This window comes from Mesocricetus auratus, unplaced genomic scaffold (genome assembly GCF_017639785.1).
Source record: "Mesocricetus auratus isolate SY011 unplaced genomic scaffold, BCM_Maur_2.0 Super-Scaffold_100001, whole genome shotgun sequence".
Lineage (NCBI taxonomy): Eukaryota > Metazoa > Chordata > Mammalia > Rodentia > Cricetidae > Mesocricetus > Mesocricetus auratus.
Window position 1 is genome coordinate 10,647,832 of NW_024429187.1, and position 24,029 is coordinate 10,671,860.

The window sequence follows — 24,029 nt, forward strand, 5'->3', positions numbered from 1 at the left end:
CTGAAACGGATCGCGTGTGAAGCTTCCGGGCACCCGTAGCCCAGAGTCCGTGGACCGGGCGCCGGAAGTGACTGCGCGGACAGCTTCCCTTCCGCGTGAACAGCGGCTCGCAGGACGCCAGCGACCGTCAGTCTCCTGCCGCGGGAGAGCATGGAGGCCGCGCGGTCGGTGGGGCCGTTCGTGGTGGTGGGAGGCGGCATCGCCGGCGTCACGTGCGCCGAGCAGGTTCGTCGGCGCGGGCTCCGCCCCTTCCGGACCCGGGGGTGGGGGGATTCGGGTTGGTCCCCTTCGCGGCTCGCTCTTCCGGCCCTCCGCCACGCCCCTCCGCCACGCCCCTGCGCCGAGCAGCCGGGCGGGTGCTGAGCTGTGGGCTGGGGAAACTTTCCGTCTTCGGGGTTACTGGCCAGCAAACCAGACTCGGGGAGGAATGGAGCGCAGACCGGCCAGGGGCCTTGGCGTTTGGACAGGAAATCCATCCGCTCTCCGTATTCCCTTCGCGCATGAAATTTAGTTAATCCACAGCTGCCAGGTCCTTAGTTAATGAAAGTACTGACCCAACGATTTGAACTCCCAAGATTTCACCTCCAGCAAAAGTTTGGGGCAAAGGAGGGCAGATAGGATAACCGAATCGTGAATCGGATGAGTTCATATGCGGGTATTGCAAGGACTAGACTGTTTTGTTGCTGTGACCAACCACTTTCGTCATAAGAAGTAGTAGAAGGGATTTAAGTACTTTGAGGTTTTAACCTTTGCAGGCCGTCTTCTGTTTACCCATGCAGAGTTCTCATTGCAGGCAATGTAATAAACCAGAGAAGAGAAGAATGATAGACTCCAGTGTACCGTGTACTGGAAAAAAGCATGAATAACTAACTGATTAAGAGACAGTGGCAAGGAAGACTGCCAGAACTCAGAGCATATAGGGTTTTGTGACATGCCGAGTGTTTAACAAAATTCTACGAATAAACGGTTTTGACCTGCAGAGTAAAGTGTTCAGATGAAAGCTTTTGAAACGGGATTGGCTGCGGTGTTTGGCATAGTGGCAAATGGCTGACAGCTGTATGAGCCTCGAGGCTAACTTGCAGATAGTTCTCAGCAGTATAAAGTTTCGAGGGCTTGATCAGCAACGGAAATAAAGATTTCGTAATATGAAAAGTCCGCAAAGATGGAGAGAGATGATGTTGACAAACAGTTTGAGACAAGGGACCGTCCCTGTCCTAAGGGCGTGTTACGCGAGAGTGCTCAGCTTTATGGGCCGTGGGAATAGCAGGCAGAGAAGCAGACTCCGAGGGGAACAAGTGCTTCCCTCCAAAGTGAGGGAGAAAGGCGGGAATAATGAAACAATAGCGCATTGAGTCTTAGCATTTTGTTAAGATGACTTTTAACATGGCTTTGTCTTCCCAGAATGTGTACCAGTCGGAAGGGGAGTGCCAGTGCTTTGGGAAAAGTCATGCTGCGATTCCTTTTAGTATAAGAGACTTGTTTTAGTTTTATCCTCAGTGAAGGCAAAGTAAGACACTTTTAAAATAAATGAAACCTGGCAGTTTGCTATCGGCTGTGTAACTTTAAATTGGTATGCAAAATAAGTCAAGCAAAGGCACTGCGGTAGTGATTTTACGTGTTCAGGACTTTGCTCAGCTTTAACGTGAGTGCATTGTTTATTTTAGCACTGCAAGAGTTTATCATTACCAATGCTGTACCATTATGACAGAACTCAGAGTAACAGATTTTTACTTGTGAAACACTGAAGTTTTATTAGACTTCATTATCACCGTACGATATCATCTATTCAGTAGTACCTGCACTTATTTATTATCCTGTTGTTTCTCTTTAAAATTCAGCTAGCTGTTAACTTTCCTGCAGAAGACATTCTCCTCATAACAGCCTCTCCTGTTATCAAAGCAGTTACAAACTTCAAGCAGGTGAGAAACTGGACAGCAATTAAATGCGTTCAAGATGTAAAACACTGCCCTTTCACTGAATTTGTTGTGTTTGGGGAAATCTGAAGCTTTTTTCATGAAACGTCTGTGTGTTCAATGTATATTAGGTGCAGTTATTTTTAACTGAGTTGGGGAGTTCTGGCATTTTTCTCAACTTTTATCTCTAATAAAGCGAGTATCACTGTATGTGATTCACATAGGTCTCTGGGGTCCTTGGTAACTCAGGAGAATGTAAAAAGCTCCTGAAAACAGGCTTGAATATTACAAGTACTGCAGTCAGATTTTCATTCAATATTTGCAGAGCAACCAAGTTCTAACGCTGAGCTGTGGTCTGTCACATAGACTAGGGAGTGTGAGCTATACGTGTTTGAGGGTTTCTTTGTGGTTGAAGATAGGGCAGCAGAGAACTAAGGGGTTTGGACCGAAGATGAAATTCCCCACAGGAATCTGAGCTGGCAAGGACAGAGGGAATCCAAGGAGATAGCGATGGTTTTAAAGAAGAGGAAAGAAAACTCTAAAGATGACCAAGACAGTAACCTGCTAAAGAGAGTGGAGAAGCTAGACTACTTTTAGAAAATCGTTGTCTGTTCAGTTAAGTGCCAGTAAAGTCAGTTGTGTTCGCTGACATTTTTAGAGGCAGAAAAAAAAATAATATCCAGAGCACAGCAGTGACTGAACAGTTGAGCCCAGAGCAGAGGATGCAGAGCCTGGTCCTCATCTACTGTATAATGAATGCATGTGTTAATGAGCTTTCCATCACCATGACAAAAATGCCTAAGAGCATCTCCCTCCACCAGAAGTTCTGTGATTAGGTAGCATGGTACGTCAGGTTCTGTTGGTAGTTCTGGAATGCTCACTATGTCCTGGGTACAGCACAAGGTGCTGGCATACAGCAGGAATATCACCCTCGCTTATATGAGCTGTCAGTGTCATGGACAAAAGAGGAGTCAGTCCATGATTAGGTGGGAAAGCAGAGTGTCACAGTCGAAGCGTGTGGTAGGCCAAAGCTGCCTACTTCATATAGGCTGGGGACAGAGAGGAGGCACCGAGGCTGCAATACCCTCATCTAGGGGCCTGACTTCCCTGCAGTGGGCTCCAGCTCCTAGAATGATCACCAGGCCTCAAACCACAGCAGTGTAGTAGGCTAACCTTCTTGTGTGTAAGCATGAAACAGTACTGTGTAAGACAAAGGAAATACTTTCTTAAAATGTGCACTTATAAGTCTCTTTGATCTCATAAAGGTTTCTAAAGTATTGGAAGAATTTGATGTTGAAGAACAGCCAAGCACTGTGCTCGAAAACCGCTTTCCCAACATTAAGGTCATAGAATCTGCAGTAAAACAGCTGAAGAGCGAAGAACATGTAAGGTTTTTTCTTCTTAAATGATATTTTTTTATGTTAAATCCCAGGTTTTGCCCTCTTAAGCACACCTTTGTCATCACCATTGTTTAATCCCTAAACTGTGTAGGCTAGTGGCATGAATCCCATTAGTAGAAAGTTTGCCCGCTGGGAAAAGTTCTGTGATTAGGTAGCGTGGCACGTCAGGTTCCGTTGGTAGTTATGGAGTGCCCACTGTGTCCTGGGTACAGCACAAGGTGCTGGCATACAGCAGGAATAGCACTCTTGCTCCTGCAAGTTGTCAGTGTCATGGGGAGTGTAGACATTGATTCTGTGTGATCGTATTATAGCAGTGTGTGAGAGGTAGTCATGAAATTACTGTCAAAGCTCGGATTCTGAGATCTAGTAAGACTTCACAGAGGGAATGACATGCTTGAGCGTGGTTTTTAAAAGTTGGTAAGTTAAGAGTTTTACAGGTAGAAAAGAACATTCATTTGAAGAATTGCCCACCCCGCTGGGCGGTGGTGGCACACGCCTTTAATCCCAGCACTTGGACTTGGAGGCAGAGGCAGGCGGATCTCTGTGAGTTTGAGGCCAGCCTGGTCTACAAGAGCGAGTCCAAGACAGCCTCCAAAGCCACAGAGAAATCCTGCCTCAGAAAAAAAAGAGAGAACTGCCCACCCCAAGGAAGAAAGGGAGGATGAGGGATTGATTGGTCAACGGGATTACGGTGTGGGAAAAGAGGCTGGTAAGCAAGCATAAGTAAATAAGATTGAGTGATACCAGGTTTATTTTACAGTCATATGAAATTGCAGATGTATGGACAACACAGTCTTTTAAGTAAGCTATGTCTAACAATCGTGTCGAGGGTAAACTGAGGTGGTGCAAGCAGCCCTTGGCCAACCACCAATTGCAACATAGTTGCAGCTGTCCAGAGTGATGTAGGGCCTGCTTGACAGGTCATAGTTCAGTTGTCCAGATGTGATGTAGGGCCTGCTTGACAGGTCCAATATAATTGGGAAATGTTCCAGGTTTGAGCTACTCCACAAAATCTTCTGGATGTGAGATGTGAGAGCAGGTGAGGGGTCTCAGGGATGCTGTATCTTCCCTGAGCTTTAGGAAGGATGGAGAGGGGTTTGCAGTTGTTTCTGTAAACTCTAAGTTACAAAGAAAATACAGTTCACTAAAAACAAAGGAAAAGTGCCTTGTTTCGTGAAAAAGAACCAGAGTTCCAAATCACAGCATGGATTACTTGTTATGTGGATGTCCCATTTAGTTTCTGCTGCTGTGAAGAGATACCATTCACAGCAACTCTTACAGACAGAAACATTTAATTGGGATGGCTAGCTTACAGTTCAGAGGTTTAACCCATCAGTGTCATGGGAAGAAGCATGGCGGCACGCAGGCAGTCATGGTGCTGGAGAAGAAGCTGAGAGCTCTGCATCGTGATCCTCAGACAACTGTGCACCACACTGAGCAAAGGAGGCCTCAATGCCCATGCCCACAGTGACGCACTTCCTTAACAGAGCCACACCTCCCAATAGTGCTACTCCCGATGAGTTTACGGGGTCAGTTGTATTCAAACCACCACAGTGGAACAGGGTCCATCCAGGTATGGGTATGTAGCTCAGTGGTAGCACACTTGCTCTGCAGGTATGACGCCCCCCGGTTCAATTCCGGCATCTTCAAAATCTTTCATTTGCCGGGCGTTGGTGGAGCACACCTTTAATTCCAGCACTTGGGAGGAGGCAGAGGCAGGCGGATCTCTGTGAGTTCGAGGCCAGTCTAGTCTACAGAGTGAGTTTCAGGACAGACTCCAAAACAGTACAGAGAAACCCTGTCCCGAAACCCCCCCCACCAAAAAAATGCCCACATGTAAAATCTTCACTAGTAAAGCTAATAAATACTAGCAGAGCCACTGTTACTTACATTTAATGATTTTTATAGTATTTTATAGTATTTTAATATTATTTAATATATTTTATTTTTAAAAAGAAATTGTAACTTCAACATGTACTGCTCATTTGAACACATAGAAAATGTTAAGATTATTAAGGTATCAGCCAGGCGTTGATGGCACATGCCTTTAATTCCGGCACTCGGGAGGCAGATGCAGGCAGATCTCTGTGAGTTCAAGGCCAGCATGGGCTACAGAGGGAGTGCCAGGATAGGCTCCAAAGGTACCCAGAGAGACCCTGTCTCAAAAAACAAACAAAAGATTATTAAGGTGTGATGTGATATGATTACAGTCAGTGGTCTTTTAGGAACTTCCTTCAAGATAAAAAAATACATATATAAATCTTCATTGAAGCTTGTTCCTGGGGGAAAAATTATCATATTAATTTAAAGTCAGCATAGTCCTGAGATTGTGTTAATACAAACCTTTGTGTTTCAGAGAAGGAGAGGTAGTTTCCCATTAGATCCTCAAAATGGCTTATGAGGGTGCTCATTAACTGGAGAAGGCTTATGTTATGAGGGTGCCGCTTACACTGGAGAAGGCTATGAGGATGCTCCTTACACTGGAGAAGGCTATGAGGGTGCTCATTAACTGGAGAAGGCTATGAGGGTGCTCCTTACACTGGAGAAGGCTATGAGGGTGCTCATTAACTGGAGAAGGCTATGAGGGTGCTCCTTACACTGGAGAAGGCTTATGTTATGAGGGTGCTGCTTACACTGGAGAAGGCTTATGAGGGTGCTCATTAACTGGAGAAGGTGCACTCCCTGGCTACCCTGCGCTCACTGTTACTGAGCATGGACCGCCCTGGGTTTGGGCTTTGCTTCTCTCAGCCGTTTGCTGCCTTCTTGCCCTGTCTTCCCAGTGTATCTTCATGGAGGACGGCCATCGGCATGTGTATAAGAAACTCTGTCTGTGCGCCGGGGCTAAGCCAAAGCTGATCTGTGAGGGAAACCCGTATGTATTGGGAATCCGGGATACCGACAGTGCTCAGGTAATGTCTTAAGGGGGGCCACAAAAGTGAGGTTCTCTTGCAGATGGCAGTGTTTCACCGACTGTCAGCTCCTACAGTGTCACAAAGAAGGGCGGTTCTGACGCACCCACCATTCAGAGGCCACCGAGTGGTTCTCTTACTATTGCCAGCTTCACTTCGGCTAACGTGGTTATAGCTAAAACTGACACCCTGTTCTTGTGGCTGGGACACTGAAAACTATGAAGACAGTGCTGGCATCGCCCGCCCTCTACATCAACACGTTCTTCACTCTGTATTGGGAATATGAGATTAGCAACTAAACAGTGTAACAGTCATTTTCCCAAAGTAAAACAGATTTCCCAGTAATTTCCCAGCAAATAATAATAGTAGTTGGAAGACCTTTGTGGATGGAGTCCCAGAACTTGCTTGGCTTGCTGCTCTGCCCTGTAACAAGCAAACCCTCCCAGGAAGGCTACACTGCCCTCCCTGCTGCATGGCATACCTTTCTTAACTACGTCAGGGCTTAGCACCCCTTGTTACCAAGGAGCTTCTGGATTCATCTCCACACCCCACAAGGACATGATTACATTGCATTATATGAGCCGTATTTTTAAAGTGGCTAACGATTTTCTCCAGACTGCTGTTGCCTTAAGTCCTTGGGAATTTAGAGGAACCTGGCAGAGCTCAGTAGTTTCTTATGAGCAATTAGGCTTCTTTTAAATGTTACTTTATCTTTATCGCATAGAGTACAGATGTCATGCTACAGTCGGGGGGGGGGATGAAAAAGGGATGATTTCCCTATTCTAAGGTAACTGACTACGCAGCGCTCCCCAAGGATGCTTACTCTGGGGTGACTAGTCAGTTTACCAGAGTGTCTTAGTAAGGGCTCCTGTTGCTGTGAAGAGACCCCATGACCATGGCAGCTCTTAAAGGAAACTATTCCTTTGGAGCTGGTTTACAGTTTCAAAGGTCTAGTTCATTGTCATCATGGTGGGACGTGGCCGTGTACAGGCAGACACGGTGCTGGAGAGGTAGCTGAGAGTCCTCCATCCTGCAGGCACCTGGCAGTGGTCTGAAGGTCACACCGAGGGAAGCCTGAGCACGGGACATCAAAGCTGCCTCCACAGTAACACACTTCCAGCAACTAGGCTACACCTACTTCAGCAAGGCCACACCTCCTACTAGTGCCATTCTCTGAGCATATAGGGGCCAATTACATTCAAATTAGCACTGAGTATGGTTATTCTAGGATAACTACTGGTGCTCCCCGTGTATGACTTAAATGTGTGATTTTTTTCCTCTGGTTTCCTGCTCTTTAAAGAGCTTCCTTAAGGCCTGACCTTTGATAAGCAGCAAATTAAAAAACTTCAGGGTTTTTCTTGTAGAATTCTAAGTCAGTTTCAGTCAGTGGTGTATGTTTTTAAGTGAACTTAATGGTGGTGGTTACTTAGAAGGGAGGAATGAATTACTTGGTCTGCAGTGACTCTAAAGCAAGGGAAACCTGCATTGTGAACGTGCCAGGAGGGCCACAGACTACTCTGAGCTCATCTTAATCATGAGCGAAGGTGGTGCAAGAGGCATTAGTCATAAAATGGTGACATTCCCTCAATTAATGTTAGAAATTATTCTGTCTCTGCTACTTTCAAGCTTTGCATATGTGATGTTGCATACATGTCCCATGATCCTTACATAAACACTGGGAGGTACAGTGACTTTTTTCCTTTTTGTAGTGGATACCCTAGGACATAGAAGGTTAGTAGCTCATCTAAGGTTGTCTTGTAAGAAACTGCTGACTCCTAACGCATGCATCCTGATTCTCAGTCCTGAGTAGGAAGTGAGGGCCCCAGGGAAGCCTGTAGTTGAACCCGATGCTTACAGAAGGGACCAAACACAAAGCATGTGGTGAGACAGACAGTCTCTCCTGCTGAGGCCCACAGGCTTTAAAATACGGTGACACAGAGGCAAGAGGAAGCACGTGGGGGGCCATAATGCTAATTGGGAGGGAGTGTCCTGGCACACGGGAGTACATTTTATTTTGTTGTCCCCCTGAAAGCTGTGTAAAACACCCATGTTTAGAATATTATCAGTGATGCCTCTTTTCTGTCAAAATGCTATCTCATCGTTTCTTCTTAACAGGAATTTCAGAAACAGCTTAAAAAAGCCAAGAGAATAATGATCGTCGGGAATGGTGGCATTGCGCTTGAGCTAGTGTAAGTCTGTCTCTAATACTAAAGGATGCTGAGACTGTATGGTTATTCGCAGATGAGAAAACACATCTTAAAGGTCAAGAGAATATGCCTGCTTTCCCATATGTTCTCAAAGAGAAGACCCACTTTGCAATTTAGCTCTTACATAGCCCAAGTTGCAGCAATATTCCTCTAAATGTACAGGCTCTAGGATGTGTTTGGCCTGGGCTGGTTTGACTCATGATGTAAGTGTGCACTGTTTAGTAGTCTGCATATGCATACCGTTACCAATTTCTAGTCACCGCTTCTACCCAGCATACTTCACTCATAACTCACCTGTCTATAGCATTACTTCTAGAAGTATGAATGACATACAAACAAATTTCCACATTATAAAAAGAAAAGCATTTCATAACCATGCTTAAATGTAACTGAAGTATAAAATGTATGCAACCCACATGTATGTTCTCTGTTATCTTCTGGTGAGCAATGCTATAATATGTAGCGTGAGCAGCACCAAATCGAATGGCCGCCCAGTGATCAGAAACTCGGTGGCTATGAATGTTCATTGGCCGGGATGGGGCAATGGAGCCTACCGTATCTCAGAGTGTGACTTCCAGGCACTGTGGAGTCATGCAGTACCCTTTGTCTCTCATCTGCCTGTTGATTCGTCTAGAAAAGTCACCCTGCCAGCCTGTAAATAAAGATGGCAGATGGCCGTGCTTTATACCATAGCAGTGGGAGACCCTGGGGTGGCAGATGGCTCTGCAATGAAGTGCAACTTGATGACCTCAGTTCAGCCCCAGCGCGTCCACAGAGGGGGGGCAACGCTGACTCCAGGGTTGTCCTCGGTTCAGCCCCAGTGCATCCACAGAGGGGGCGGCGCTGACTCCAGTGTTGACCTCGGGCCTCCACATACACACCGAGGTAGATGCATTGACACACAGACATACAGTAAGAAAAACTTTAAAGACAACGACTCCATAAAGTTGTCACAACCTTCATGTGCATGCTGTGACACATGTACCCGCACACAGGATGCGCACACAAGGATAAAGAACACCTTTAAAGTGTTAAAAATATGTTAATTATACTCCTATTGTTATAAAATTCAAGTGTCCTATGGTAGGGGGCTACATACCCAATCTATTTAAGATTGTCCACATATACACTAGTTATTAAATAGAAGAAAGTGTATGAAAAATTTCACCACTATCTGAATTATGATGGCCATCAGGGAGAGAGTGGAATGCACACAGCACTCCTAGTGTCCGAATGTAGATAAATAACATGCTGGGAGCTTGGCCAGCTGGTGGACAGCAATAGGGGGCAGCTTGTATTCCAAGGGCAGTGTTTTCCCTTCCACATCCTTATCTTCCCGAACTGCACCTCTTTGGCTGGATGATTTGGGAAGAAAAATTAAAGTGGGTGGTAGTTCTTTACAATGGCATGAAGATGTCAGCCTACAGACCTCCTTCTTACCTTCCTACATGAGCATCTAGAAAACAGTCACCAGACAAAGCAGTGTTTTCAGTGTTCTTAGGTCATATCATCCATCCGTCCATACATACATATATACATACATACATCTATATATACATGCACACATGCATACATACATGCACATACATAGTTACTGCTTCTGTCCCAGCCAGATAGTACCCCTGGAGCACATTGATGCGGCTGCGTTGTGCACTGAACACTGGAAGGACAATCATTGTGAGACATGTGTGGTGTTCTGTCCATGACATCACTGGGTTCTTTCTGTAAAGTTGATAAACTTGCTGTGAACTACACTCGTCTGTAGCCCATGTCCTTTTCCTGCAAGTATTACTTGCAGAGATTTTTTCCCTTGACTTTCCTACAGGAAACTGTAATATTTTTCCTAGGTATGAAATTCAAGGCTGTGAAGTGATTTGGGCCATAAAGGATAAAGCCATTGGGAATACTTTCTTTGACGCAGGCGCGGCAGAATTTTTGACTTCCAAGCTCATGTCTGAGAAATCAGAGGCTAAAATTGCACATAGAAGGACCATATATACAATTGAAGGTAAGTACAGGACCTGACTTGTTGCATTCACAGACAAAACTATTTTGTAACTATAAAAATTCAGTAAAAAGTATTTAGGGAGCAGGAATATAGACATTTACTTCTGTGTCTTTATATGAAATTTTCAAATTAGAAATACATGGGGACTGGATAGATGACTCAGTAGTTAAGAACACCCACTGCTCTTTAAGAAGACCCAAGTTTGATTCTCAGTACTCATAAATAAGCCCATATCTGTAACTCTAGTTCCAAGGGAACCAGCACCTCCTTCCGAGTTTCTTTTTTTTTTAATATTTTATTTATTTATTTATTATTATGTGTACATCTTCTGCCTGCATGCCAGCAGAGGGCATCAGAGCTCATTCAAGGTGGTTGTGAGCCACCATGTGGTGGCTAGGAATTGAACTCAGGACGTCTAGAAGAACAGCCAATGTTCTTCACTGCTGAGCCATCTCTCCAGCCTCCCTTCTGACTTTCAAGGGAACCAAGAGCATAAGAGGTGGACAGACATACATGCAGGCAAAACACCCATACACATAATACATACAAACATACATACATACATGCATACATACAAACATACATACATACATACACACACGCATGCATACATACATGGCATGGTGGCATGTACCTTTAATCTCGTCAGTGGTAGGTTCTCTCGCTTCACAGTTCTTGGCCAGCCAGGGCTACAAAGAAAGACCCAATCTCAAAACAAAAAATCTGAACAACTTTTTTAACAAGTTAATTTAAAGTAAAAATAAACACTTAATATGCATGGGAATTTTAAATTAAGTAAATTAAGCAGCCCATTTGCATCTTGGCAAATAGTTGCTACAAGTGAGCAATGCCCAAAACTACTTTCTGCAAACATTGAGAACCATATTCTCTAGTTTACCTTTAAGAGCGTTCAAAGAATTTTGGCTCATGAAATTCAAAGTGAATTTTCTTAAGTCCTGGTGAGGCTACAAATTGACAGAATTTAGACTCTAATAGCTAATTTTCATACCCTTATTAAACTAGCAAGTGTGTGACACTGAGATGCCCTGGGTGTTTACAGTGTGTAGGTGAGAGGTCACCGTTCTGTCACAGTCACAGAACACTCGGGGAACAAAGCAGCCAAAGTCGAGATGGTGCCACCGTCCTGCACGTCTGCATGAGAACCAGGCCACTGCCCGAGGCTTCAGAGATAACTGGTTCTCTGCCCAGCCATTTTAAAGTCATCTGAGTTCATTTCTTAGGGGCAAGAAAGGAAAGCGGAAGCAAAGCTAGAGCTGATAATGTGGGCAGTGCCCTCGGACCAGACTGGCACGGAGGCTTAGATCTGAAAGGACCAGAAGAGGTATGTTTCCATAAACGGATGAAACCCACCCAAATGCCAAATCTCTGCGTCTCTTGACCTTAAGTCTACCATGCAGAAAGATCTTCAAAGCCACTAGCCCAGATGCCCACCCAAAATATTGAATATGAAATTTGTGTAAAACAAATGTCCAGCCTTCTTTCTAACTGCTGAGCTGGAGACGTCTGCGTGCAGACTACAGGGATAGCCACAGTTGCGTCTTCTGATGAACATCCCTTTGATGTGTGCACTCTTATGAAGGTTGTTAGGTGGAGTCAGATGTCTCATATTTTAATTGAATAAGCAGATAACTTGCTTTCATTTATCACCTATTTTTTTAAAGTTAGAAAAAAGCTGTCATTAGTGCCTGTATTTGCTTTGAAACTTTTCGAGCTTCGGTGGGTAGATGGGGAGCCGGCCAAGGGTATCTGACTGGGGATAGAAATAACATGGAATATTTCCCCCAGCATTGCTGGGACTCCTAAGATGACAGTGTTAGCATCCAAGGCTTTAAGATTCCTTCAGTGAATGCTGCTGTCTGCTGCCTCCTTGGTGCTGCGTCTGCCGCACTGTAATTAGGATGTGTAGAATTCTGTGACTTCCCAGGCTTCCCTCTTCACTTAGCATGTCATGCTTGGCTTTCAAGTGCTGGGTGGATTCTGCTCACTCCTGTAGCACGGTCTCCGAGAGGCTTATCTGGGAACATCAGTGTGCTGTGTTTATACCAGTACATCAGTGTCCCCACATGCACTGTCTGCATTGTGCTGACCAGGGTTTATTTTGTTTCCAGTTTTCACACAGTATTCACATCGAAACCAGATGTGAAGTAAAGAAAATCTACCTTCAAGAGGAGTTTAAGATTACGAAGAAAAAGCCCTTAGCTTTTCCAAAGCATCAGGATAAGTCAGTTACAGTTGATAAAGGTAAAAGGAAAAATATTACTCCTTAAGTTAATCATGATATACATATATAAAATTTTTTGAGACAGGATTTCTGTGTCACCCTGGCTGTCCCGGAATTCTCTCTGTAGACCAGGTTGGCCTTGAACCCAAGAGATCCACCTGCCCCCTCTGCCCACCTAGTGCTGGGATTAAAGGTGTGTGCCATATTAAAGGTGTGTGCTATATTTTATTTTCAAGTTTTCTTATAAAATTTGGTCAAAAAGTAATCAGTAACTTCGGGCCATCATTTCACTACTCGTAGGTAAATTTTCTAGGAAATTCCATGTTATGAGGCTTCCCATTTTATTTGGGTTACATTATTTGGATCATTGTAACCCAGCCCAGTAAATCAGTCAGTATTTCACAGATTAAAACAAAATAGAAGCTTTCATAAGTAACACAACTATAAGTAACACAATTTCTAGACCAAATTTAAAAATCTGTGTTTGGGACTAAGTGCAGATGCCTGGTCTCATTCTACACCACTTGAGAACTACTCCTCCAGACACACAGCCCTGTGAATTATCAGTACTGCAGTCAGGCAGCTAATGTTCTGGAATGTTCCAGGTTTGTTGTTGTTTGTTTTTGGAAAAAGAATGGTAGAGTTGGGACTGTGGCCAGTGAGGAGAAACATCCAGAAGAGCAGGAATAAATGCTGAGTGACATGAAGTATTAATCTACACAAGTAACTTAGAAAGTGATCAGTTTAAATTTACTATTAGTGTCTCTGCACACGTCCAGAGGAGTGTTCAGTCCCCTGTAGAGTACCATGCTTGTGAAGCTGCCACACACAAGACAGTGGCACGTGCTCAGCTGTCCCAGCCAGTGGGCCTTCTGAAATCTAGAGGCGCTCGAAAGCCGGCTGCCTTTTCTGTCTGTTCTGTTCACATGCTACTGAGGACTGCTAGAGGTGACACTTGAGAACTGATTTCTGTCTTTTCCTTAAAGAAATGTGGCCTGTGTATGTGGAACTAACAAATGGGACAATATACGGCTGCGATTTCCTTGTCAGTGCTACGGGAGTCACACCAAACGTACACCCTTTTCTCCATGGAAACAACGTAAGGCGAATTCTGTCCGCTTACTAACCCTACCATTTTAGTAAACTGTCACCTAGGATGGCAGCAACACTGTGTCTTAAGTCTGACTTGATTTACAGTATTCTAGTCTACTTGCCATCCCCAAGCACTTAACATCTAGCTTAAGTCTCATCAGAGACATAGTGTCCAATTTATGTATCTAAACGATAGTGTGAGATTGACCTGCATGAATTCTCAAGAGTAAATCTTGCAGATTGTTACATTAGCATCTTAGCATTCAAAGTGTTAAAGAACATTCTTCTGATTAGGGTTGGGGTAAACATATGACTATGGTGTATTTTTGATACTAAAACTATTGAGACTTTTGAGTCTGTTGGGTAGGAACTGATTCTGGCCAGGTGTCTACGCTCTGCACCTGCTTTTGTCTTTCTGATCAGAGCTTGGCTAACACACACGGGCTTGACTTTCTCATTAGAATGAACGTCAGTTTCTGTTTTTGTCATCCTTATGCTAATGAACAACTGTTTAGTTTGATCTAGCGGAGGATGGCGGCCTGAAAGTGGATGACCAGATGCGCACGTCACTTCCCGACGTCTATGCTGCTGGGGACATCTGCACTGCATGCTGGCAGCCAAGCCCGGTGTGGCAGCAGGTGAGCCTGCCCCTATGACCCCTTTACTGTCCTGAAGCAGTTGCTACCAGTGCATCCAGTTTTCTGGGCCAGCTTTTCTACTTTAAGTTGGAAGCCATTGCTGCTGATTTGCGGATGCATAACTAGATTCCCACTGTAAAGTCACTTAATATTACAGTAGACTGGAATGTTTTTAGTTTAGAAAGAATCCTAGGTGTTACCTTTCTCTTCTGCATAACCCCTCCAGAAAAAATTACATCTTTAATTTATGTCATAATTTGATACACGGGAACAACAGCTCGAAAGAGCAGATAACCCTTATTCTGAGGGAATTTCATAGTTCCACAATCTAATCTGCAAGCAAGACACTTAATTAGCTTTTAGCACCCTCAGTGCAGACATAAGGGAGTTCCAGGTTCAGACGACTCCTGTCAGGTATCTCCAGTCCACAGCCAACAGGCCTGTCCCCAGGACAGCTCTGGATGTGGCCTAGCATAAAACTGTAAACAAACTCCAGTATTAGCATGATGAGGAGCTTGTGACCATTGCAGACTCAGCCGCTCAGCTCACCAGTGTGAATCCTAGAGAAGGTATCAAGTTCTGGTGCCGGAGGTTCCAGCGGTGTGACACTGCAGGCCGCTTCTGCTGCCAATGCTGTTTACTGTACAGCAGGCCCTTAGTTCAGTAAACTTTCTTCCAGAGACTGAAGTAAAGGACAAACTCTCTTCTAGACACGCGGAGGGCTCATGCTACAGCTGTGATTGTACTAAAGTCAGCAGTAGGTGCACACGTCCACAGAGGGGCGGCAGGGAACTCAATCACTTCAAGCCAGCCTGTTCTCCTGATAGCCATGGGGCAGAGCTACTGTTTATTCAGGGAAAGTCACTGAAGATGAGAAAACAAACCAGCATTTTACTCTCGTGACTCCCAAGGCTACGACTTTTGTCTTCTAAAAAAGCCTCTGTGGAAATGTAATGAAAGCATATGAAGAGACGAACTGTCATAAAAACCCTGCAATGACCTCGGGGACTCTGTGTCTGTCTGACCAGAGTCAGCTCAGAGGCCACCACTGTCTGGTCCTGGGAAGTGAAGGCACTGGAAAATGGGATATAACATTTTGTTCCCACCTGGTAAAGACTAAAATGGTTCCCTACATTTAATGGTTACTACATCCAAACATACAGTTGGGTATCATCCCTTCACGCATGATGCACTAATTTAGAATTAGCAAATACCATGCTGACTGGTGTTCAGTGGTGACCACTAAAGATAACACTAGCTGGAACAGTCATCAGACGTACACTTAAAGGAATTTGTAAGACTGAAGCCATAGGGAAGATGCAGAAGTTGAAGTGGGTATAAAAGCTCTTGCTACACAAGTGTGAAGACCAGAGTTTGGATTCCCAGAACCCATGTAAAAGCTGGAGTCACCATAAACCATCGTAATCCAGCATTCCTACTGAGAGAGCCAGGAGGGCCGCTAACGTGGCATACTCGACTGAAAAACAAATGACAAAACAGACTCCACCTCAGACAAGGACAGACTCAGGTGCCCACTGACACTCATACGTGCTCATGGCATGCACGCACTCCTATTCATGCTCACAAATATGCCCATACGCACCCACATACATGGATGATACTTTTTATTCAGATAACTAGGAGTAATACAAAGTACCATTTTCCATTATTCAGATGAGACTATGGACCCAGGCACGGCAGATGGGGTGGTATGCCGCCAAGTGCATGGCTGCAGCCAGTTTGGGACACTCGATTGACATGGATTTCAGCTTTGAACTATTTGCTCATGTTACAAAGTTTTTTAACTACAAGGTAAGATGATAAAGGGGAAAAATACCCTTTATGCTTGAAAATATGACAACTGTATCTCTTTCCAAGTAATTATCTATGGTTTAAACTGTGTTATCAAAAATGATGTTTGGGGGACTGGAAAGATGGCCCAGCAGTTATTGCTAATCGTGAGCGGATCTGAGTTCAGTTCCCTGCTCCCACATTCGACAGCTCACAGCCACCTATAACACCAGTTCGAGGGGATCTGACACCCTCTGCTGGCCCCCATGGGAACCTGCATACCCATGATGCAAGCACAAGCATGTATACACAGATACACACATACACATCAAGAGCCAGGAGCTGACAGACGTTTACTTTTTGTAGTTGTCTTCATTCTGCCACAGGTCTCCACTTCCTAAACTAGACATAAGGGGAAACATGCCTACAAGTCTGAGGAAGGGTCTATCATAGTTCCAGGAAAATGTGGTTCACTGTGTGTGTGTGTGTGTGTGTGTGTGTACACTTCTAATCTTAAAGACTGAATAGCATACCCACATATATTCTACTTTTAATGTTAAAATATTAATGATGCACATTTAATGGGACTGTAGGCTGGGTGGCAGTGTCATGTACAGTGTGTTCATGCCATTCAAGTGCTTTCTTTGGGTCCCTCCCACTGCAAAACTTTTGTGTTTTGTTTTTCTGTCTAAGCTGACATGACCCAGACATGACTTATATTATCTGTGGGGGGTTGGGAGGAGCTACTCACAAGTGATCTCTTCATCCTCATGCAGGTTGTGCTGCTGGGAAAATACAATGCACAAGGTCTAGGCTCAGATCACGAGCTAATGCTGAGGTGCACCAGAGGACAAGAGTATGTCAAAGTCGTCATGCAGAATGGACGCATGATGGGAGCTGTCTTAATTGGTGAAACTGATTTAGAGGAAACATTTGAAAATTTAATTTTAAACCAGATGGACCTTTCATCATATGGAGAGGACCTCCTAGATCCAAATATCGATATAGAGGACTATTTTGACTGACAGAATTTCTTCAGGAATACTAAGTTCAAAATAAGGAGGAAAGAAAGAACTGGGAAAAATAACAACTGCACCAAATGAATGACCCCACAAGTCGAGAATGCTGAAGACAGAGTCCTGATTCGCAAAGAGTCAAGAAAACTCCTAGGATGAACTCAGTTTAATGATTCATTAACAGATGAGCATTCCTACTACAGAGTTGACAATAAACCTTGACTCACAAAAACACTCAAGTACCAGATCCTTTCTTTGCCTGAACATTAAAGTAAGGCCAGGGTTTCAGGAGGTCTGCTATCTTGATTTGCATAGACTGTAGAATCTTCTTGCTGATACACTTGGTACTGATGACTTACTGTTTTTATCTAAATTGTAACAGCAGCTTTTCTAGTCAGAAATCATCTGCATTACTCACTTTAAAACGACACCATCTGGGGAAGGTGTGTGCACCCATGCCAGCATGTGTTGCTTCAAAGGAGAGTCACACAGAAAACAACAGCTAGTCATGGCAAGACAAATGAGTTTATGACAGTCACATGAACTTAATCTCATTTATATTACATTTAGACAGCCTTGCATGTAAAATATAATTCTCAATGGTCCTGAATACACCCATCTTCAGATAAGCTCTGAAAATATAGCTTTATATGTATAAGATACAAAATTGCTTCAAAAAGTAAACACTTGATTAGCTATAAAAGTGATCCAGACAGGAACATGGGTAAACAGTTATTTTGTGCAAGATTAGGTCACATTCAGACATCATCAAGTTTTCTTTTCTTAGCTCCTGTGTTTCTAGGACCAGATGGCTGAGGCCTTTTTGTAGACTTCTGGGAGCTACTTGAGCTTTCTTCTCCCCCTTTCACATCCGCATGTTCTGACTGATAAGCTTCAGATGACGCAGCCTGCGACAGAATGACAAAATAGCGCCCTGTCAGTGACTGCTCGGCTCCTCAGCTCTGTCGTGAGCCACCAGTCTCAGGATACCCCGTGTACCAGGCAGCTCTTTACAGGCTCTGGTCTCTAGCTACACATTTCTGTTCAAATATGGGCAACTGTCTTAAATGAAACAGGGGTATTGTAAGAAACACCCTGAAGAAGACATGCAGTTCCCAGAGGCCGCCACAGCACAGACTTAGCAGCGGCTTGTAACCTCCGGAGAACACAGGACTTCACTCTCTTTTCATTTATCATTTATCTATTGTGTGCACACATGCACACCGTGGAGGTCAGAGGACACACGCAGGAGTACAGCCTCTCCTCCGTTAGATGACAGCTCACAGGAATCAGTCCAGGGATGGAGCTTGGCCAGCAGAAAGCACTTTTATCACTAAGCATCTTGCTAACCCCAGCAGAGACTTCTTAACCAGGGGATCCCACCCAGCATTATGAGGGAAGCATCCCACAGAATTTGGCTCTAAATCGAGCCCTCATATTCCAAGTGGTTGCAACCCCCCCTCACTCTACACTGGGCCAGTTTAGAGCCCCCCCCACTACTTAACTGTTCAAATTTAAAACCCAGGGTGTCTAACCAAACCCAGTAGAGAACTTCAGTAAAGCACCCCAGAGGTTTCAGGCACATACTGAGAATTAACAGCCAGTTACCCTGATGCTGCTCTGTGTGGACCTCGTCACTTGCAAAGTGACAACATGGGCTTCATTGCTCAGAAGACTCGCTCTGGATCCAACCTTCAGATACGAGATGGTAGCGTAAGCTGTGAAACTGTAGTCTTCTCTGTAAAAGAAAGGAATCAAGCAGAGAGCTTGAAGGAGTCACAAAACACTTTTAGAAGAGTATAATTTTAAGACACACTAGAACACCACAAATACAACCCTTAAGGGAAACAGGTTGGGTTTTGGTTTTTCTTTTTTCTTTTCCTTTGGGTTGTGGTGGTTTTTTGTTTTTTAACTTTTCTAACTTCATGACCAAGGAAGGTCTAAGACTATTAGGTGACCTGTTTTCTATAGTGCTTAACAGTTCACATAAAACAAATGCAAAGCTGTTGACTGTGCTCCAGTTACAGAGGAGGAGACATGAAGACAAGAAGACAAACAGGCTGTGTACTTGAGATACTGCTGCAGGAGAGCATGTGCGATGATTTTCTCCAGGTCTTCGCGGGGAAGGGCCGGGGCAACGACGCCAGCCACTCTCAGCTTGGCTGCTCCCTTCCCCGTCCACGCATCCATCAGCTTCAGTGGAGTGAGCTTCTCATTCAGTTGCTCCGCCTGCTTCAGAATCTTGACCAGGCCTCTGCAGTGCTGGGTTATATTCCTCTTCTCAAACACTGCAAGAACAGAGAACGATGGGCAACTGGGATCTAGAGGCGAGGGCGAGAAGCCAACTCTGGTTAAAATGGCTTAATTAGTACTGAGGCCCTTTACACCTACTTCTTTTAATGTCTCAGAATTAAGAGCAGGGTGCGCCTCAGGCTTTATCACCAGGCTAAATTCCACTCCTAAAACACACGTAGGGGATTGTGGTGAGGTACAGACGGTGACCTCGCTGTCAAAGGCTGCAGTGTGCCCAGGAACAGGTGTCTGCCAGACATCACTGTGAGGTGTGCAGTGCAGGAGAAAACCCAGTCTTCACACCGTCTTATCTGATGCTGCTGATCACAACGTACTAAGAAAGCCAGTTCTGATAGAAGTTCCCAAACACTAGACTAGCATCCTGTCTTACACTAGGATTCATGAGTTTGGTCTCTATAAAACAGCCTTGTGAACTAGCTATCAGGTTAGTATCTGTAGCTGTCAAGTTAAAAGCAGAGAGAGCTCTACCCACTGAAGCGTCAGTGCCCAGGGGCCTCCCGTGAGAACTGCTGAGTTCAGCTCTTCAAGAACACAGCACCGAGCAGAAGTTAAAACTGATTGAGACGGGTTCCTATACTGTATCACGAGCAGAGACTATGAAGTATAGAGACAAGCATGACATTAGCCTTTTCTTACAGTACAGTATTTCTTTCCATTCAGGGGAATTCTAACTTTTCCTTATTTCTTAAAAACTTTGATGTCCTCAGTATAGCAATATAAAATGTGTGCCCACACATTTGATTTACCTTTGTTTCAATCACTTTTGAATCTGAAAAATTCTACCCATCGTTTGCCTTCTAATTCTATCTGGTTTTAATTCTACTTAATTCCCTTCCCCCACGCACCACTCACTGCACTGAGCCTCTAAGCGTCTAAACATCAGGCTTACAAGTGTCTTTACAGCAGTTGTCACACATTTTGTTACAGGCGTCTGCGTTCCACACTTCATCGAAATGTTGTGCTATCAGCACACGACGGCACCTGCAGACACACGGGAGAAGTCACTCACCTAGTCAAGCTTGTAGGGTTTGCTGCAGAGTAACACATACCCTGGGGCTTCCTACTGCTGTCACGGCAGTTCAGACATGGTGACCAGGACAACACAAGTGTGTTACCTGACCTTTGTGTAAGAAATCTCACAGGGCCAAAGTCAAGGCAGTGGCAGATCTGGAAGCCTGATCTCTGCTTTCACCCGAGTTTGCCCACACTCCTCAGTCCCTGGCCCCCTCTGCTTCAGAGCATCACCTGTGGGCTGCAGCTGCTCTCGTCACAACAAGCGGACCTCTTTACTCCCTCTGCCACACAAGGACACCAGTGACTACAATGAGCCCACCCAAGGAGTCTCAGGTGACTCCTATTTTACCAGCGGTGTGTTGACAACCGTCACTTCAGAAGTTATCTGTCTCACTTTGAGAATGTTCTTGATGCTATAGTTTCTTATATTTTACACTAAACCTGAAAGTTTCCTTCCTAGGAGTCTTCTGGACTCCTGTGAAAAGAAATTTCCACTTTCTCCTTTCTTTCGACTACTGTAGCATTAGTTAGAAAGCAAATGTGGTTTGTGTCATTGGCAGGTCACTGCATACTTGGACACTTTTGAGCTCTTTTGTGACATAGGATGGCTGCAGCCATGGAGCCCCAAGGGAGCTGAGTGCTATAAGCAGAGACTGCATGTATTTCTTAGTGAGAAACTTGACTCCGCCCTGGATCACTCAGAGACTGCCAAGTATTTCCTAATGAGAGACTTGACCCGGCCCTGGAACAAGCAGAGACTGATCGCCAGGATGGACATGCCTGAACTTCCCTCCCCGGTGCCTATCTTCCCACACACCTTTCCAGTCACTGCAGGGAGCTACACATCAAAGCCAAGGGAAAAAGGCTTCATTCGTAACTTCAACAGACTGGCCTTGAGGAACACCTCATAGCCACGCAGAGCCCCTTCTCTTAGAGGAAGGCAGTCAGGGGTCCAGGTCTCTCCACCATAGGCATCTACCCTTACAGTGTTCTGTGCTAGCTGTGCTATTCAGTAGGTACCCAAGCACCACACAACACACATATGACATGCTATATGTAGGAAGGCAGGTGGCTCACTTGCTTATATTCTGGCAGTATGACACCATCTCATACAACTTCTGCTGTCCTACATTCTCCATGACCACCATCGAGCTGATCCTGAATATGTCTCCAAAGCCATAATACAGAATACAGTCTGCTCTCGAGTCATCGCGACCTGTGCTTTGAGGAATCTTGAGTTTGCATCACTGCTTTCAAAAATCCGTAACATGCAAAAGTATATGTCAATTGGCTGACAGCTTCACAATACAGCTAGAAGTTTTTAGATATGAAATTAATCTATAAGATCTACCTTGAGGGTTTTAAATGATTACAAAGAGGTTCATCAAAAATCAGATTAATATAGAAAAAAGAATGTCCATGAATAGTTTGATATTTAGGGTTGTATATGTGAACCTACTAACTAAAATTCCAAGTGGTAGACATAAGCATTGCTTACAACATGTAAGGAACAATTTTTAACATCCCAACAGAGTGTGTGTAAATAAGTATAAATCTAAAAGACTTGTTCTAAAAATTACCACCTAAAGCAAGCATTGAAAGCACGCAATTCTTAGCATGTCCTCTGCAAACCTCCCGAGGTCACTTCTGGACTGGAGCCCTACATACCTGCACGCCCACTCTCTTGGTAGTAATTCTCCATGGATTTGCTCATTGAGTGATGGATGACAAACCTCACGTCTGGCTTATCGATGCCCATGCCAAATGCAACTGTAGCCACTACCACCTGAAGTGTGTTAATACCTGGTTAGTTAAGTACATCATTTAAGTGTCTTTAAAGGTAAGCCAGGCTGTCATAGAAAACACATGTACTTAACCTGAAGTTCATCGGCTGACCACTGTGTATGAACCTTGGTCTTATCTTCTGGTTCCATATTGGCATGGTAAGTGCCTGCACGAATTCCCAATTTTTGTAAACTAATAGTAACTTGTTCAGAGTCTTTCTGAGAAAAACAGTATATGATTCCTGCAGTAAAACATGACCAAGTATTAGGTATGTATGCACAGCACAGACCTGTGAGTTAATCTGCACCATGTTCAAGACACTAATCTGTTACAAGGCAGAAGGGGAAATGAGTTATGAAGGCCCAAACCCCTAAGCAGATACTGACTGTTGGGTATAATCCAAGGTTGGATGTCCAGATAACACTAAGCAGAAATGAGCCCTGGGCCACCAGCTGGGGTTCCCACACCCCAAAGAGCTCTGCAGCTTTATTCCCACTACACAGCATTTCTTTTTTTTTTTTTTTTTTTTTTTTTTTTTTGGTTTTTCGAGACAGGGTTTCTCTGTGGCTTTGGAGGTTGTCCTGGAACTCGCTTGGTAGTCCAGGCTGGTCTCGAACTCACAGAGATCCGCCTGCCTCTGCCTCCCGAGTGCTGGGATTAAAGGCGTGCGCCACCAACGCCCGGCCCATACACAGCATTTCTTAAACTGATGTACACTCTGTGAGATGCTTTCAAGAGTGACTTTGAAGAATCTGCCAAGATTCAGTTAAACTGGCCTTTCCATGGGGGCAGGGGGGATGATAGCCCCTAATATGCAGGCACAAACTCCACGGGGGGGGGATAGTCCCTAATGTGTAGGCACAAAACTCTGGGGGTGGGAGGGATAGTCCCTAATGTGTAGGCACAAACTCCAAGGGGGACAAACAGATGCAGCCTCTCTCAGACCTGACTCAGGAACTCCTTTTCCCAGAAACCATTACTCTCTCCTAACCACCTAGAGGACAGGTAGGCACTGGTGTCGTCCTTAGCTCAGGAACTCAGGAACAGATGTCCCCAATTTCACCTTGCTTCCTCTGTAAGTATGCACAGGACCCTTCCTATAAGATACTGTGTCTTGCGTCTGTTCAGAACATCATTGCTTACACAGGAAGGTACACAACAGATACTAGCTAATGAGTCAACCATACTGTCACCGGACCTACTCCACAGCAGGCAAAGCAGGCAGCTTTGACTCCAACTGTGACAGGGATGCCACACACAGCCCCTGAGACCAGATGAATAGATTGATCTCATTTTCAGGTATAAGTCATGTATCACTGGAGAGATTTATGCCATTTCATAAACAGACTCTCAGCCCCCAAGCTGACTTGTTTTTAATATTACCTGATTGTCCTTTGTATCGTCCATTAATCAGTTTTACAATGTCCTCAATAAAGTCTTCAGCATTCGGAGGTTTCTGCCGAACCTATAAAAAGCAGTCTCATTAAAAAGTAGATTGTGCCTGCTACAACCTCTGAGGTGTGAGTCCCTTGTGGGAGGTGTCCCTTCCTGTCACTCTTGCTAAACTCACAGCACTCACCCATCTGACTCATTCCTGCCTCTGCCCAGCCTCTCCCTGATTTTCAGTCCCTACTCTGCCAGAGTGAGATTAGCAGGTAACTTGTGAAGATGGGTGCTTTTCTATTGTCTGAAGCTTTAATA

General features: G+C 44.6%; 2 protein-coding genes across 7 annotated transcripts in view; one reads left to right on the top strand and one right to left on the bottom strand.

Moving 5' to 3' along the window:
- On the top strand, positions 1–17,450 carry Pyroxd1 (pyridine nucleotide-disulphide oxidoreductase domain 1). 4 transcript variants are annotated; one of them, XM_005072915.4, is made up of 12 exons: positions 1–225; positions 1,839–1,919; positions 3,179–3,298; positions 6,094–6,222; positions 8,338–8,411; positions 10,277–10,437; positions 11,679–11,779; positions 12,567–12,699; positions 13,666–13,778; positions 14,287–14,409; positions 16,084–16,221; positions 16,977–17,450. In XM_005072915.4, exons 1-12 carry the CDS (start codon positions 151–153, stop codon positions 17,223–17,225), a joined length of 1,497 nt encoding a protein of 498 aa, XP_005072972.1. In that variant the 5' UTR covers positions 1–150; the 3' UTR covers positions 17,226–17,450. The 4 variants fall into 4 exon arrangements, with proteins under 4 accessions (XP_005072972.1, XP_012970966.1, XP_021084540.1 ...); XM_040743536.1 differs by lacking the exon at positions 1–225 and adding an exon at positions 552–655; XM_013115512.3 differs by lacking the exon at positions 6,094–6,222.
- Positions 17,365–24,029, bottom strand: part of Recql (RecQ like helicase) — a 24,569-nt gene continuing 17,904 nt past the window's right edge. For all 3 annotated transcript variants that reach the window (XM_040743532.1, XM_040743535.1, XM_040743534.1), the window contains exons 8-15: positions 23,712–23,793; positions 22,421–22,569; positions 22,212–22,329; positions 21,621–21,759; positions 20,419–20,510; positions 19,285–19,504; positions 18,825–18,954; positions 17,365–18,124 (exon numbers count right to left, since the gene is read on the bottom strand). In XM_040743532.1, the coding sequence (XP_040599466.1) occupies positions 17,975–18,124; positions 18,825–18,954; positions 19,285–19,504; positions 20,419–20,510; positions 21,621–21,759; positions 22,212–22,329; positions 22,421–22,569; positions 23,712–23,793 (1,080 nt within the window). In that variant the 3' untranslated portion in view covers positions 17,365–17,974. The remainder of the gene's footprint in view (positions 18,125–18,824; positions 18,955–19,284; positions 19,505–20,418; positions 20,511–21,620; positions 21,760–22,211; positions 22,330–22,420; positions 22,570–23,711; positions 23,794–24,029) is intronic.

Bases quoted from the DNA above. Each gene is read 5' to 3' on its own strand.
- Pyroxd1 (XM_005072915.4), top strand. From the start codon at position 151: ATGGAGGCCGCGCGGTCGGTGGGGCCGTTCGTGGTGGTGGGAGGCGGC. The intron at 8,412-10,276 runs GTAAGTCTGTCT...TATTTTTCCTAG, and splicing joins GGCATTGCGCTTGAGCTAGT to GTATGAAATTCAAGGCTGTG. The intron at 11,780-12,566 runs GTATGTTTCCAT...TTTTGTTTCCAG, and splicing joins ATCTGAAAGGACCAGAAGAG to TTTTCACACAGTATTCACAT.